This window comes from Lucilia sericata, unplaced genomic scaffold (genome assembly GCF_015586225.1).
Source record: "Lucilia sericata isolate MDLA Ls3-8-SP2 unplaced genomic scaffold, ASM1558622v1 Contig001247F_arrow, whole genome shotgun sequence".
Lineage (NCBI taxonomy): Eukaryota > Metazoa > Arthropoda > Insecta > Diptera > Calliphoridae > Lucilia > Lucilia sericata.
Window position 1 is genome coordinate 9,828 of NW_023995202.1, and position 16,772 is coordinate 26,599.

At 29.9% G+C, this 16,772-nt stretch overlaps 1 protein-coding gene across 1 annotated transcript; it reads right to left on the reverse strand.

Annotated features, from left to right (window-relative positions):
• Positions 1–321: 321 nt before the first annotated feature.
• Positions 322–12,210, reverse strand: LOC119610616 (rhoGEF domain-containing protein gxcI-like). The gene is made up of 2 exons (XM_037965908.1): positions 11,888–12,210; positions 322–2,230 (listed from the first exon to the last, which is right to left on the reverse strand). The coding sequence occupies exon 2, from the start codon at positions 1,877–1,879 to the stop codon at positions 1,073–1,075; it is 807 nt and encodes a 268-aa protein (XP_037821836.1). The 5' UTR covers positions 1,880–2,230; positions 11,888–12,210; the 3' UTR covers positions 322–1,072.
• Between the last annotated feature and the right edge of the window lie 4,562 nt (positions 12,211–16,772).

The following is a 16,772-nucleotide window of genomic DNA, read 5'->3' on the forward strand; positions in this document are numbered from 1 at the left end:
TTTGGAAATTTATTTAGATATATTTAATTATCATTAAAATATGAGAGTTTTGGTGATTTTCGGAAGGAGATCTATGACCAGTTATGGACTGATCCGGCAAAAATTTTTCTTAGAATGATTTAAATAAACTCAAAATATATTTATATCGTATATTATATTTTTTGGTCAATGTTATATGGCGTTTAAGAAATTTTCGAAAGTAAACCTTTTATGGGTACTATGACCAATTATGGACCGATACGGAAAATAATTACTGAATGGTTTGTGTGTTTCTACTGTTAACGCTGTCATAACGAATTTCATCTCGGTATACTTATTGAGTAATGAAATATGTCAGTTTTTGTGTGGTTGCCAGAAGTGGTCCTTATATGGGACCTATTGGACCAATTAAGGATCGATGCGGAAAATATTTTGACACAAAAATTATTTATATCAACTTTAATCTTTATTTCTTCATAAGTTGTGTGCATTTAAGAGATTTTCTGAAGTGTACCTTATGTGTGAATTATGACCAATTATGGATCGATATGGATCCAGGTAAGTAATATGTTTTCTATTAATATTACATTATATCTTTGTGGTGATGTCGATATTTTGGAAGGAGTTATAAACGATAAATTCATTTCCGGGAATATGTACCTATGTTTGGGGGATATTGGAAATTTTGAAACGGTTGTTATGATTTTAAACATAATTGATCCCTGGTTGAAACAAATAAAACTTCTTAGGAATTAGGAAAAACCTCTGATAATGGTGGATAGTTCAAACAACAGACAGACGGACATTGCCTTAAATTTCCTAAAGACCCGGAATATATACATATATATATATATATAGTATGTTGGGTGTCAGATGAATATTCCTTGGTGTTACACATGGTATATTAAACTTATATATACCCACTGTGATTACTGATGGTGGTGTATAGTTAAAAAAACAAGTATTTAGTATTTAAATCCAAATGCCATGTTAAATGCAACAGGCAGTGGGGGGCACAACAGAAAAGTATGTTTAAAATGATGATTAAAACTACATAAAAACAAGCATAAAAAAGAGAACAAGTGAATACAACTTACGGATTAATTTGTGAGGATTGGTTTTCCATGTTGTTGCTGGCTAATGAAGTTGTTGCTGCGGCTGCTGATGATGATGGTGGTGTTGTTGGCAAAGTTAATAATCCACTTGATGCTGTTGTGGCCAAAGTATTAGCTGATGTTGTTATAGTTGTTGCTAGAGCAGCAGCTGCTGCTGGTGTTGTTGTTGTTGCAACAACCGTGGAATTTATTTGGTTTTGTAAAAGTGTTTGAAACAATGTTGTAGTTGTTTTAGTTGGTGTGGACAAAGTTGCAGTGGAATTGTTAGCTGCTGTTAAGGGTGGTGAAGTAGAGGAGGTATTTTTTGTTACTGGACGCAAATAAGGATGAAAACTTTTTGCTGCAGTTGTTATAACATTATGAGCAGCAGAGGCGGAGGCAGCTGTTGCAGCATTGGCAGATTCTAAATATTTGGCTTGATATTGTTGCAGGTGGTGTATATTATTTAAATGATTATTGTTATTATTGTTGTTGTTGGTATTGTTTACTATATGATTATTGCTGCTGTTGTTGTTGTTAAAAACATTCAGACCATTGGCATGCAGAGCAACAGGTGTTGACAAAGTTTCTCTAACTAAATTTGTTGTTGCTGTTATTGCGGGCGTTAACAAAGTCGTTGATGTTGCCAAAGTTGTTAGTAGTGGATTTGTTGTTAAAGCTGCTGCTGCGGCTGTTGTTGGCGGTGTTGTTGCAACTAGATTATTTGTGTTGTTATTGTGGTTATCCATACCATTATTTGTAGCTTCCATAAGATTGTCTGTGCGCAGTTTAAGGGATTGCAACATTTTTAGTTTGATAATTTTGTGTAACTGTGAAAACTTTGGTTGTTTTTTTTTTTTGGTTTGAAATTATTGGTTTGTTTTATTTGTTTTTATTTTTGTTTAGTTATTTATTGTGTAACTTTTATTTTCATTTGTTAAATTTTATGTAATTTTTTATATTTATCACAGTATTATAAATTTTAGTTGTATTTTGAAAAGCTTTTTTTTCTGGGATTTATATTTTACACATTCACTAGAGATTTGTAAAGGATTAAGTAAATAACAATTTTTTTTTTAGATATTAAGGATTTTTATTGAAATTTTTTATTTTTTTTGATAATTGGTATTTAATATTTGTATTTTTTTTTTTTTGATCTAGAATAAAAGAAATATAAAATATTTATAAGTAATTTAAACATGTTTAATATAGTTATAATATAAAATAGTTAGTGAATATTTAATATCAGAAATTTTTTTTGGAGTATTTAGGAACTGTTTTGTTATATTTCTCTGTAAAAGAAGCTTTAAATATAATAAAGGTGTTAAATTTTATTAAAAAATATATTTAAATTTTTCCGAAAAAAAAAAAAAATCGAATTTCATTCATACATTGTTTCCATCTTTGATTTCAACTGTTAATTGCACTTAAAACATTAGCTATATGTTGTTGTTTTCAGCTGTAAACTTGTTGTGTATAAAAACTTACAACAACAACTACTTGTTATATGTAGTTACATATATGTTGTTGTTGTTTTCATTGTGAAATATAAATCAAATATTTTCATGAAATATTTTGAAAGTTTGCTCAGATCTCCATTATTTAGAGGCCGATTTTACTGATTTTATATAAGAAACTCCTCGAAAGCATGCTTTGAATAGGGGCTATTGTCAAATGAGACCCTATAATTATAAAATTCATGAGAATCATCAAGGCTAGTATAGAACTTGGTTTTGCAGCTTTTTGTCGTGATACCAGTATATTAAACATAATTATGAATTTGAAAGCCCTATTCGTCGGCATCAGTTGTATGGGGACTTGGTGAAATAATGGACCGATGTTAACCATTTTCAATAAGCTTCATTTCCAGTATCATAGAAGATCATATGCAAAATTGCATTGTATTATCTTCAAAATTGCGACCTGTAGTTTGATTGCAAGGTTTACAAGCCCTATTCGGGGGTTCAGTTGTATGGGGGCTAGGTGAGATAATGGACCGATGTTAACTATTTTCAATAGGCTTCGTCTTCGGTAACATAGAAGATCATGTGGCAAATTTCATTGAATTATCATTAATATTGCGTCCTGTAGTTTCATTACATGGACGGACGGATGTAGCTAAATCGTATCAATCGAATCGATAGGTTTCGTCTTCGGTACTATAGAAGATCATGTGCAAAATTTCATAGAATTATATTAAAAAAATTCTACCTGTAGTTTGACTACTAGGTTTATATGGACGGACAGACGTACGGACGGACGGACATAGCTAACTCGACTCAGAAAATGATTCTAAGCCGATTGGTATACTTTAAGGTGGGTATAGGGACTAATATTATTGTGCGTTACAAACATCAGCACAAACCCAATATACATTCCCCACTAAAATGGTGTAGCGTATAAATATGAAAAAAATTATACTATTATTCTTATTCTTAAATCTGATTAACTTTAGTCTATGAAAACAGTTCATATTATTTATGTTGAAATTTTTTCTGGCATAAACATAAAACATTTTTAAAAATGTTTCATAGTTTGTTAATTAACAAATAATTTTGAGTGTAATTATAACCAATTAAAAGTTGCCATTAATACCACTCACCCATATACATGAATTCATACATATGTAGATGTTAAACTATAACAATACATAACACATATTATTACAAATAAGCGTACAAGTTAATTAATCAGCCTTATTGTAAATTAAGTGCACTACAAGATAGCAAACGATTTACGTAAGCCCCCCATTCAGGAAATGCCTATATAGTTTGTAATTGGCTTAAAAAGACATATATAGCTATGAAATTTGACATAAATAAGTTTAATAGAAAACAAAATATTTTCGTCAAATTTATTAGGATCGGCTCATTATTGATCCTAACGCCCGTAAAAAATAACCTTAGCAAACGGCTTTAAAGCCGGTTCGTAATTGGGCCTAACAAATATAAAGTCATTTTAACCTTTTGAGGATGATCCGATCCTAATATTAAACATATATTTTTTTACCTTAAAAAACTTTTAATCAATTCGACTTTAACAACCAATTAATAGCTTCATTATTATAATTTTTAACACGTACTGTTTTGGTTAAATGTTGCACTTACTTCAGTAGACATAAATATGCCGCAAAATGTGTGCATATGTATGTATGTGTGTGTAAATTATTTGCACATAAATAGATCTACGATTAGGGTGGTTCTTGTTCAGAACTTTTCCACGTGTGAACCGATTTAGACTTTTTATATCATCCAATAACATTATAAGTGGTTATAGACAGTATATATGTATGTATGCATAAGTTTGTCATTCCGTTTGTAATACCAATAAATATTCATCTGAGATCCAGAAAGTATCTATGTATATAAAAACTAGTAAGAAAATATAGTCGGGCGAGACCCTACACCTGTTACAAAAATAAAATGTGAAGTAGTTTTCCTAATAAAGCATTTAAGTTAAATTGTATCTTGTCTCAGATATACTTAAGCCATTTATTGTTGAATAAAATTGTGGACATTTAAGTCAAATTTTGAAGGGGGCATTGTATAGGGGCGATGGTCAATTGAGACACTATAATTATAAAATTAATGAGAGTCATAATGGCTAGAACTTGGTTTTGCAGCTTTTTGTCGAGATACAATTATATTAAACATAATTATAAACTTGAAAGCCGTACTCGTCGGGTTCAGTTGTATGGGGCCTAGGTGAAATAATGGACCGATGTTAAGCATTTCGAACAGACTTTGTTCCTGAGACAATAGAAGATCATGTGCCAAATTTCATTGAATTATCTTCAAAATTGCGTCCTGTAGGTTGATTAGAAGGTTTATAAGCCCTGTAGGAGTTCAGTTGTATGGAGTTAGGTGAAATAATGGACCGATCTTAACCATTTTCAATAGGCTTCGTCCCTGGGATAATAGATCTCATTGAATTATCTTCAAAATTGCGACCTGTAGTTTGATTATAAGGTTTATATGGACGGACGGACGGACATAGCTAAATCGACTCTAAGCCGATTGGTATACTTTAAGGTGGGTATAGGACCAATATTATTGTGCGTTGCAAACATCAGCACAAACCCCACTAAAGTGGTGTAGAGTATAAAAATTATTGTGTGTTTGTTCGTACGTTTGTATATTTGAACTTTGTAGACTACTGAACGGCTGAACCGATTTTCTTGACATTTTCAAAGCGTATTCCTTTATGTCTGGAAGAGGTTATAGTCTACGTCCAGATTACGAAAATATATAAGATCTGTATATTTAAAATAATATAACAGTTAGAGTCCTCAAATTTTATCGGAGCCACTGTAGTGTCAATATGATTATTTAGGACAAAAAGTGAGCGGACTATTATTAGGGGGCGCGGCACCTCCCATATAAATTAAATACCAAAAATCTTTTATCTTGGAAACTATTACAGTTAGAATCTTAAAATTTTGCACGAAGAACTTTAATGTTCATCTGAACATTTTGATGGAAAAAGAGCGGACTTTCATTTGGGGTGTCTTGGAGCCCCCATATGTGTTAAATAGAAAAAATCGTATATTTGAGAAACTATTATAGCTAGAATCTTCTAATTTCACTTGAAGAATTTTGACATTCATCTGAATATTTAGAGTGTAATGGGCGGACTTTCAATAGGGGACTTGGCACCTCCCATATGAATTAAATTCAAAATTTCGTTTGTCTGGGAAACTAATTGAACTAAACTCTTCAAATTTTGCACAAATTAAAAAAAAAATTTGGAGAAAAAGAGCGGACTTTCATCTGGGGGGATGACTGCTAGAATCCCCACATGGATTCAATACAAAAATTCGTATATCTAAGGAACTATTAGAGCTAGAAGCTTTATATTTTACATGAATTACTTTCACATTCATATCCTGCGAGTAAATTTAGATTTTCGGTAGGGAAAAAGCACCCTATTATTAGGTAAATACATGCATATGTATATACATACATATGTTGTGTTTTTGTGTGTTCATATACAAATATACTATATGCATATACTGACTGATAATTAAGCTGAATGAGTGTGTGGTTAATTCAAGTGAGACAACAAATAATTCGATTTCAATTTAACTAATTAGTTGACAACGAGTTAAATGTTTACTACTTGACTACCTCTATAAAGGTAGTTACAATAATAATTAAACCCCAAAAAAATCACATACACAAATCTAAATAAACTTACTCTTTGCAAATAAACAAATTTTAAACATTAAAATAAAATTATATTCTCATTATAATTGCTGGAATTAATACATAAATTAATTTGATAATTTATTAAAAAAAATTTAATAAAACACTATTCAAGGTTTTGAAATGTATGACAACTCTTTTAATGTTTTGACTTTCTTTTAAACTTTTTTCTAGATTGGCAACTTTTTTTGTTTCAAATTACTTAAATTCATTAAAAACTTTCAAATTTTACAATATTTTTTTTTTTCACATTAATAAATAATAGTTTAATATTTTTTACAACACTTTTCAGAAACTTATATTTATTACAGCACTGGCAAAGTTAGTGGCATAGCACCTTATAAAATTACATGCTTTACATTGTGTTTTTTTTTTTTTGTATTATGTTGCACGGTTTGTTGTACAAAAGTTCAAAAAATTTTTCTATTTTTATGTTTTGCAACTTGTAACTGTCTAAGGAAACAAAACTGGAACAAAAAACAAGTTATTAAAGACTATAAAGAGCAGCAGTAGTAAAAGCAGGAGCAATAGCAGTAGTTGAGGTATTATTGACGTGACAACGTAACGCGTAGTACAAGACTAGGACTACTACTAATATGTTCAATACTTGGAAAAGTGTTGTCGTCTCTAGGTTGCAGTTTTCATCTTGTTGTATTAGTGTATTTAGAAAAAAAGTGTGTAAGTTTGTGTGTTGTGATACTTAGATGCTGTTGTGTATGTGTTTAATAGAAAAAGAGCAGTCAGTATCCAACAGTTTTAGAGGAATTTGATGTATCCCTTTTAGAAATTAATGTCTAGTCAATAGAATAGCAAAAATAATAGCCCATTGTTCATATTGACTACTTTATATACTGGTCGATTTAAGACTAAACAGAATGGTCTATTGACCACTTTATAAAGTAGTCGATTTACCACTATACAGACTGGTCTATTAAATATTCTACAGACTGGTCTATTGGCGACTCTATAGACTTGTCTATTGGCTACTCTATATACTTTTCTACTGATTACTCTATACGCTGGTCTACCATAGACCGGTCCATTGACTACTCTATAGACTGTTTTATTGACTTCTCCATTGACTACTCTATAGAATAGTCTTTTGACTACTCTATATACTTTTCTATTGACTATACACTGGTGTACTGGCTACTCTATAGACTGGTACATTGACTATTATATATACTGGTCTATTGACTACTCTATAGACTGGTTTATTGACTACTCCATAAACTGTTCTACTGAATACTCTTTAGACTGGTCTTTTGACTACACCATAGACTGGTCTAATGATTACTCCATAGACTAGTCTATTGATTACTTCATAGACTAGTCTATTGACTACTTAATAGACTGGTCTCTTGACTACTCGATAGACTTTTCTATTGACTACTCTATAGACTATTCTATAGACTGGTCCAATGACTACTCTATAGACTAGTCTGTTGACTATTCTATAAATTTGTCCATTGACTTGTCCATAGACTGATGTATTGACTACTCCATAGACTGGTCTATTGACTGTTCCATAGACTGGTCCATCGACTACTCCATAGACTGGTCTATTGACTAATCTATAGACTGGTCTATTGATTACTCCATAGACTGATCTATTGACTACTCCATAGACTGGTCTATAGACTACTCCATAGACTGGTCTATTGACTACACAATAAACTGGTCTATTGACTAGTCTATTGAGTATCCTATAGACTGTACTATTGAATCATCTATAGACTGAAGTATTGTATAGTCTATGGACTGTTCTAGTAACTAGTATATAGACTGGTATATAGTCTAGTTTCTAGACTATATATTGTCTATAGGCCAGTATATAGACTATTCTATTGTCTACAGACCAGTCTATTAATCAACCTATAGATTGATCTGTTAACTAGTCTATTGAGTAGTCAATAGATTGGTCTATTGAATAGTCTATTAATTGGTGTATTGGATAGTCTATAAACTGGTCTATTGACTAGTTTAGGTACTAGTCGATTGCCTAATTGTCCTGTTTACTAGTATCTGGACTAGTCTATATTCATATACACTGGTCTACTGACTATAGACTGGTACATTGACTACTCTATTATACTGGTCTATATATTGAAAACTCGATAAAGTGGTCTATTGACTACTCTATAGACTGGTTTATTGACAAGTCTATTGAGTATCGTATAGACTGTACTATTGAATCATCTATAGACTGAAGTATTGTATAGTCTATGGACTGTTCTAGTAACTAGTATATAGACTGGTATATAGTCTAGTTTTTGGACTATATATTGTCTATAGGCCAGTCTATAGACTATTCTATTGTCTATAGACCAGTCTACAGACTATTCTAATTTCTATAGACTAGTCTATTAATCAATCTATATACTGATCTGTTAACTAGTATATTGAGTAGTCTATAGATTGGTCTATTAATTGATGTATTGGATAGTCTATAGACTGGTCTATTGACTAGTTTAGGTACTACTCGATTGCCTAATTGTCCTATTTACTAGTAACTGGAATGGTCTATGAACTAAGCTATTGACTTTTCCATGATCTAGTCTTTTTTGGTTTGTCTATGGACTAGTCTTTAGACCAGCTACTAATTCGGTACCGCCATCGCTAACTGCAGGGTAATAGTTGTAGTCATGTTGTTAGTACTGATTGTGATAGTAAACTAAACAAGCTTTTTTCTTGTTTTTTTTTTCGAAAGACTTACTAAAGATGCTCAAAATTAGATATGTTGTTTGTAGTTGTTGCTAACGTATTTATGTACAAGACTATTGTTTTTTAGCTTACAACTAGAAAAGGACATACACGTATACACTAGGAAAATGTTAGATGCTTATAATGCCAGTTTAACTGTGGTACAGGGTTTTTAAAAGTTTGTTGTAAGAAAGGTGATAAATAAAATGATTAGAAAGGAAAAGACCTAAAAACAAATTCACTGTTTTCTACGGTATGTAGTCTAGACTAAGTTTTAAAGTTTCTTTAGAATTCGTTGTAATTTAAAAATCTAAAAATGTTTATTGTAGTTGCTTACCAAAATTCTTAACACCTCTTTTTGTATAACTCTTTAATTTGTAAGTAAATACCCTTTTGCATGTGCGTTGTTCATATTTCCAGAGAACAGTAGTCTTTCGTTGATGTTTTGGTTAAAGTACAGTGAAAATTATAAGTTAAGTGCTCACCTTAATTTACTAGGAATTGCTTTTTTCTTTAATTTAGCGAAATTGTTCCAAATGTGGAACCGTATGTATAAGTTTATCTGTGGCAAGTAATGGTAATTTGTAATTGTTCAATTACAAGGAGTTGTAATTGAAAATTTTCAATTACAAGTAATTGTAATTGTTTATTGGTCAATTACGCATTACGAGTAATTTAATTGGCAAGACTCCAAATAATTGTAATTGGTTGATGCTCGATTATACATTACAAGTAATTGAAACTGACCATGTAATTTATGTAATCATATAATCTATGTAATCATTACTGTATGTATATGTTTATCTGTGGCAAGTAATGGTAATTTGTAATTGTTCAATTACAAGGAGTTGTAATTGGACATTGTTTAATTAAAAATTACAAAAGTAATTGAAAATTTATAATTACAAGTAATTGTAATTGTTTATTGGTCAATTACGCATTACAAGTAATTTAATTGGCAAGACTCCAAATAATTGTAAGTGGTTGATGCTCGATTACACATTACAAGTAATTGTAATGGACCATGTAATTTATGTAATCTATGTAATCATTACTGTAATCATTACTTCCTAAGTATGATATACATATCAAAATGATGATAAATCATCGCTATTGAAATAAATGGACAAATTTTTAGAACAGTCAATAGACCAGTCTATAGAGTAGTTATTAGACCAGTCTATAGAATAGTCAATAGAATATTCTAAAGATTAGTCAATATACTAGCCTATAGAGTGGTTAATAGACCAGTTTTTGGAGTAGTCAATAGACTAGTCAATGGAGTAGTCAATAGGCCAGCCTGTAGAGTTGTCAGTAAACCAGCCTATAGAGTAGTCAACAGACCAGTCTATAGAGTTGTGAACAAATGACAAGATAACGAAAATAAAAATAAATTAGTTAAGCCACTGTGGATCGGTTCATAATTGACCTAAAAGTTAGTTCTTAACAAAAAGTAAGGCAAGTTTGTTTATACTCAACTTGTTGAATTATAACTAACCAATTTTGCCACTCACTGTAACTATCTATAAAAAATTTTTCCACAAATGTATGTAAGTATGTATTAGTAGTGCATCATATTGAATGATGTTGATGTGAACATCATCATGAAAATATAAAAGATATTGATATCCTTTGCAAGTGTGTATGAGTAGATCTATGTGTGTGTGTGAGTAAGCTTAAGCTTTTGCCATGATATCCTTTTATTATTATTGTTATTTCATAAAAAAATACTGTACTGTTGCTGCTGCTGATATCGCTACGATTGGATATGTATGTATGTACGTATGTTTGTATTAGTTGCAAAATAATAGTTAACTAACACAGTTACATGATTACGAAAGGTGTTTCTGTGCGAACAAAATATTTGCTTTGTAACTGTTTGATTTTTTTTCTCCACATATTTTATCTTCTCCTTCTTTACGAAAATTTGTTTTCATGTCAATGTTGTTGCATTGTCTATTTACTTGTTGTTGTTTTGTGCCAATTTTTTGTTCTTTTACACTTTGTATTTGTTGTCTTTTGTTTATGTTGTCACCTTGCAAATTGTATTTATCTTTTGTTTTCAATAAATTGGTTATTGGGGTATCTTTTATATAAAATCTATATAAGATTCTTTTTTCTCCTCTTGTATATTTATTTTTCTAAATATCTTGTAAGTTCATTTTTATTTACAAACTTATTCTATTTAGTTTTAATTTTGTATGTGTGTCCTCTTTTCCTACACATACATATGTATATGTTTGTATGTGGGTATCTATGTTATGTTATTAAATTTGTCTACAACTACTGCTGTTTGTAGATTTACAGCCCAGCAGGTGTCTCTTTAAGTCTTAATTAAGTTTTGTGTTATTACTGTGTAACAATTTGGTTTTTATTTATATCGAAAAAAATCCTTTGGTATATAGCCAGGCTAAAATTAATTGTCTCTCTGCAGGCAGGCAAAACATTTGGTATAAATTTGATTAAATTTGTTGGTTTTGTAGTTGAAAAGAAAAATATTTATGAAAGTTGGAGCAAAGGAAATTTTTATCGAAAAATTTGTTTAATTAAAGCAGGGAATGCTATTTAATTGGCTTTGAATTCAGGACAATAAATTTTAATTTTTATATAAAGTTTTATAGCTTTGAAAATCTAGAGGCAACATTATTTCAAATGAGTAACATCTCTCTCTCTCATTACTCTGTGTTTTTTTTAAGAATTGCAATAACTACTGTAATAAATATTTATAAATTCGCAGCACATTTATATACTTTTTAATAATTGCAAAATATTTACACTTTTTTAGACCTGTTGCGAAAAGAACAATTTCATTAATTTTTTAATCAACACTTAAGAAACACGTTTTTAATTGCTAATAACTCAATGTTGATTTTATATATTTTTTTTTGTGTGTAAAAAACAATTTACCTCTCAAGAACTGTATGCAAATTTATTATTTTTTTGAAAATAAATTTTTTGTTTTTTTATTATTTTGTTATATTCTTTTTTTACATAAGCATTTTTTTGATTTTAATTAAATCACTTAATTACTTTGTCAAGATCACTTAAGAGAAATTTCAATTAACATTTGAAAATACGATAAAAAACCGAAAAGAACAATAAATTGACCGTTCGACCACTCACTATCACACACGTATACGTAGAAAATTAACGACAAACAAAAAAATTAACCGTTACCGCGCTCCGTTTCAATTGGAACTAAAACTAAGTATTCGTAGGTAATTTGTTCCTCAATACTCTATATGAGGAGACCAAAAAAAGACAGATAAACATACAATCAGACATTCATAAAAACTCTCTGTACAAACTCTACCTTTTTGTCATATTTCATGCACTAATTTTGCTCCCTTTTTAAAACACAAACGATCTCATACACTGACATCTCATTATCTAGTCTAATCGTATGGGTACGAGGGCAATTGGAAAAGTTATTGAGTAGTAAGAAATGAAGATCATGATTTGTGTAATAACTAACTAACTAACTAACTAACTAACTAACTAACTACTAACTAACTAACTAACTAACTAACTAACTAACTAACTAACTAACTAACTAACTAACTAACTAACTAACTAACTACTACTAACTAACTAACTAACTAACTAACTAACTAACTAACTAACTAACTAACTAACTAACTAACTAACTAACTAACTAACTAACTAACTAACTAACTAACTAACTAACTAACTAACTAACTAACTAACTAACTAACTAACTAACTAACTAACTAACTAACTAACTAACTAACTAACTAACTAACTAACTAACTAACTAACTAACTAACTAACTAACTAACTAACTAACTAACTAACTAACTAACTAACTAACTAACTAACTAACTAACTAACTAACTAACTAACTAACTAACTAACTAACTAACTAACTAACTAACTAACTAACTAACTAACTAACTAACTAACTAACTAACTAACTAACTAACTAACTAACTAACTAACTAACTAACTAACTAACTAACTAACTAACTAACTAACTAACTAACTAACTAACTAACTAACTAACTAACTAACTAACTAACTAACTAACTAACTAACTAACTAACTAACTAACTAACTAACTAACTAACTAACTAACTAACTAACTAACTAACTAACTAACTAACTAACTAACTAACTAACTAACTAACTAACTAACTAACTAACTAACTAACTAACTAACTAACTAACTAACTAACTAACTAACTAACTAACTAACTAACTAACTAACTAACTAACTAACTAACTAACTAACTAACTAACTAACTAACTAACTAACTAACTAACTAACTAACTAACTAACTAACTAACTAACTAACTAACTAACTAACTAACTAACTAACTAACTAACTAACTAACTAACTAACTAACTAACTAACTAACTAACTAACTAACTAACTAACTAACTACTAACTAACTAACTAACTAACTACTAACTAACTAACTAACTAACTAACTAACTAACTAACTAACTAACTAACTAACTAACTAACTAACTAACTACTAACTAACTAACTAACTAACTAACTAACTAACTAACTAACTAACTAACTAACTAACTAACTAACTAACTAACTAACTAACTAACTAACTAACTAACTAACTAACTAACTAACTAACTAACTAACTACTAACTAACTAACTAACTAACTAACTAACTAACTAACTAACTAACTAACTAACTAACTAACTAACTAACTAACTAACTAACTAACTACTAACTAACTAACTAACTAACTAACTAACTAACTAACTAACTAACTACTAACTAACTAACTACTAACTAACTAACTAACTAACTAACTAACTAACTAACTAACTAACTAACTAACTAACTAACTAACTAACTAACTAACTAACTAACTAACTAACTAACTAACTAACTAACTAACTAACTAACTAACTAACTACCTACTAACTAACTAACTAACTAACTAACTAACTAACTAACTAACTAACTACTAACTAACTAACTAACTAACTAACTAACTAACTAACTAACTAACTAACTAACTAACTAACTAACTAACTAACTAACTAACTAACTAACTACTAACTAACTAACTACTAACTACTAACTAACTAACTAACTAACTAACTAACTAACTAACTAACTAACTAACTAACTAACTAACTAACTAACTACTAACTAACTAACTCGCTAACTAACTAACTAACTAACTAACTGTAAATTTTGGTAGAGGAGTTTACGTCTACATCAAATTTAAATTTAAAATTAAGTGGAATTCCATAGTGTTATTAGGCTTTATAAGTGAATTTTGACCTTCATGCCATTTTCTAAAGGGGAGTTTGTATGGGGGCTAGGGTCAAATGACGCCGATCATTAAATAATTATGAGCTCAAAAGGCTTATTTAAGGGGTATGGTTGTATACAGATTGACAGACAGACGGACGGACATAGCTAAATCCACTCAGAAAATGATTCTGAGCAGAGGTGGGTGTAGGGCCAATAATTTCTTGTTTTACAAACATCAGCACAAACTTGTCTGGAGTGGCGAAATACTGGTTGTAGACCACCGAAAGTCTATATTTTGGATTTCTATTATGCTATCTGTCTAGCGGCATGTCCTTTAAAACGGGAGGAATGAAGGTTTAAAAAAATATCTATTATATAAAAGTTGTTTGGTATTAAGAATTTACTCAAGAAATTTTTTCAAATAACTCTTTCTACTACCCTCGTTCACAGTGTAAGTATTTTGTTCTCCTCTCTTTTAAATTGTTCGTTACAATTGTATTCTTTTTTCTGTTATTTTTTTTTACATTTTATTAGATAAGGATTTGTTATCTTTGGCTTTTTTGTTATATTTTTTTGGTTAAATATTGATAAGCGCATTCATTTCTTATCGTAATGTTTTATTATGAGTGTTGTTGTGATTGTTGTTGTTGTTTTCTATAATAATTTCATGCAGCTAATATACATACATACATATGTATGTAAGTACTTGATCGTCATCATACAGCACAGTGTTCTTATTTCCAAAAAAAATAGTACTACGCGAGTATACTTCACTTAATAAAAAATTTTATTATTGTTTGCTTTTGTTTTGTGAAGTGTAAACCGCATAAAGTGGTCGCTAGTGTATATGTTTGTTTGTGTTGTTGTTGTTTTTTTGTGGGATGTTTACACTAGTTTCATACTCGTACACATGACATGTAAGAAAGTACTTGCGTTCACGTACTAATAACAGCAGTACTATTTACAGGTAAATTGTCAGCTCATAATTTCTGTTGTATTTATCGCATTTATTAAAATGTATTTATATACATTTTACATACATTAAGTGAATGAAAGGTGCAGTGTTTTAGTGGTGTTCTATTTGGATATGTTATTTTTCTTATTTTCCATTATTGCCTAATGTACGATTGTAGATTTATTTGTTTTTATTCTTTTGTTGGTTTTATTATGTCTAATATGTGTTGCTGTATCTATTAGTTCTAAATATTCTGGAAAATAAAAATTTACTGTACGATGTATCTTAATGGAAATTTGTGCCAATTGGTTCAAATCATGTTGTACCAGAACTTGTCAAAATAAAATATATAATTTAATTCGTAAAAATGTGACAAAAATTTTACCATTTTCAGCTTTTTAAATGAATTTTCTAAAAAAATATCAATAAATTTCTTAAGCATCTTATTTTACTAACATAATAATGTTGTATATTACTTTACTACATACATATGTATTTCAAAATAACCAACACTATTTCCGCATTTGTTATTTGTTTAAGTTCTTAATTTTAAAGTTCAAAATGTCAAAGTCAATAGCGAATAAGCAAACATGCCGACGTCATTGTATTTTCAAACATAGAAAAATATTGTCAATCTATTAATTCAAATGTAAATAAGTTTCGAGTTTAAGGTGAGCCGAATACGGAATACATAAGTTAAAATATAAATATGTTCACACTTAGAAAAAGAAAACTAATCCCCCTTTTAAAAAAACTATAAATAAATGAAATGTTATAGTTGGGCCCTAATAGTTGCACTCTTTAGTAGGTTTGGGTTTTAATGATTGCGTTAAGTACGTAATTTCAATTACATTTGATATTTGTACGAGCAACTTTGGTGCAAATATCAATATTAACAAAAAAAAAAAATAGGCGGATTAGATTATTTATAGTAGGCGTGGCATTCCCTATAACAATAAAGTAATAGAATTCGTATATGTGGGGAACTATTACAATTAGAGTTATCAAATTTTGCATTTAAACATTTATAAAAGAAATGGATGAATTATCAATAGTGGGCGTGGCATCATGCATATTAATTGAATATCAAAATTCGTACTATATTTGGTAAATTCTAGCAGTTAGAGTTCAAAACTTGTTTAATATTTACTTTAGTTCAATATGAGTTTTTTAAGCCTACAAAGACGGACCAGCAGGCATGGGCGTGGCGTCTCCCATACAAATCAAATATTAAAATTCATAAATGTGAGGAAATTTATAATAAAATGTTGCGCAATTAATTTTGGCATTCAATGACTCCACTATAGTTCCCCCCGGGGGCATGTTACCTTGATGAAAGACCCAATGTTGCTGTAATTGAAAAGAGGTGCTGCAAATACCTGTAGTATGCCGGGCCTATAATGTATCCTCGGCCTTTCCTTGGAATGCCTTGACATGGGGTCGAGAGAACCATGAACCACATAATCTGGTACTACGGGTGCCCAGTTGCCCGCAGTACTTTGTCCTGACTGGTCAGATGGTTTAGGTTCCTTCGGAATCCACGTAATATCTTCTCTTCCCAAATTTCCCGGATGAGAATGTCG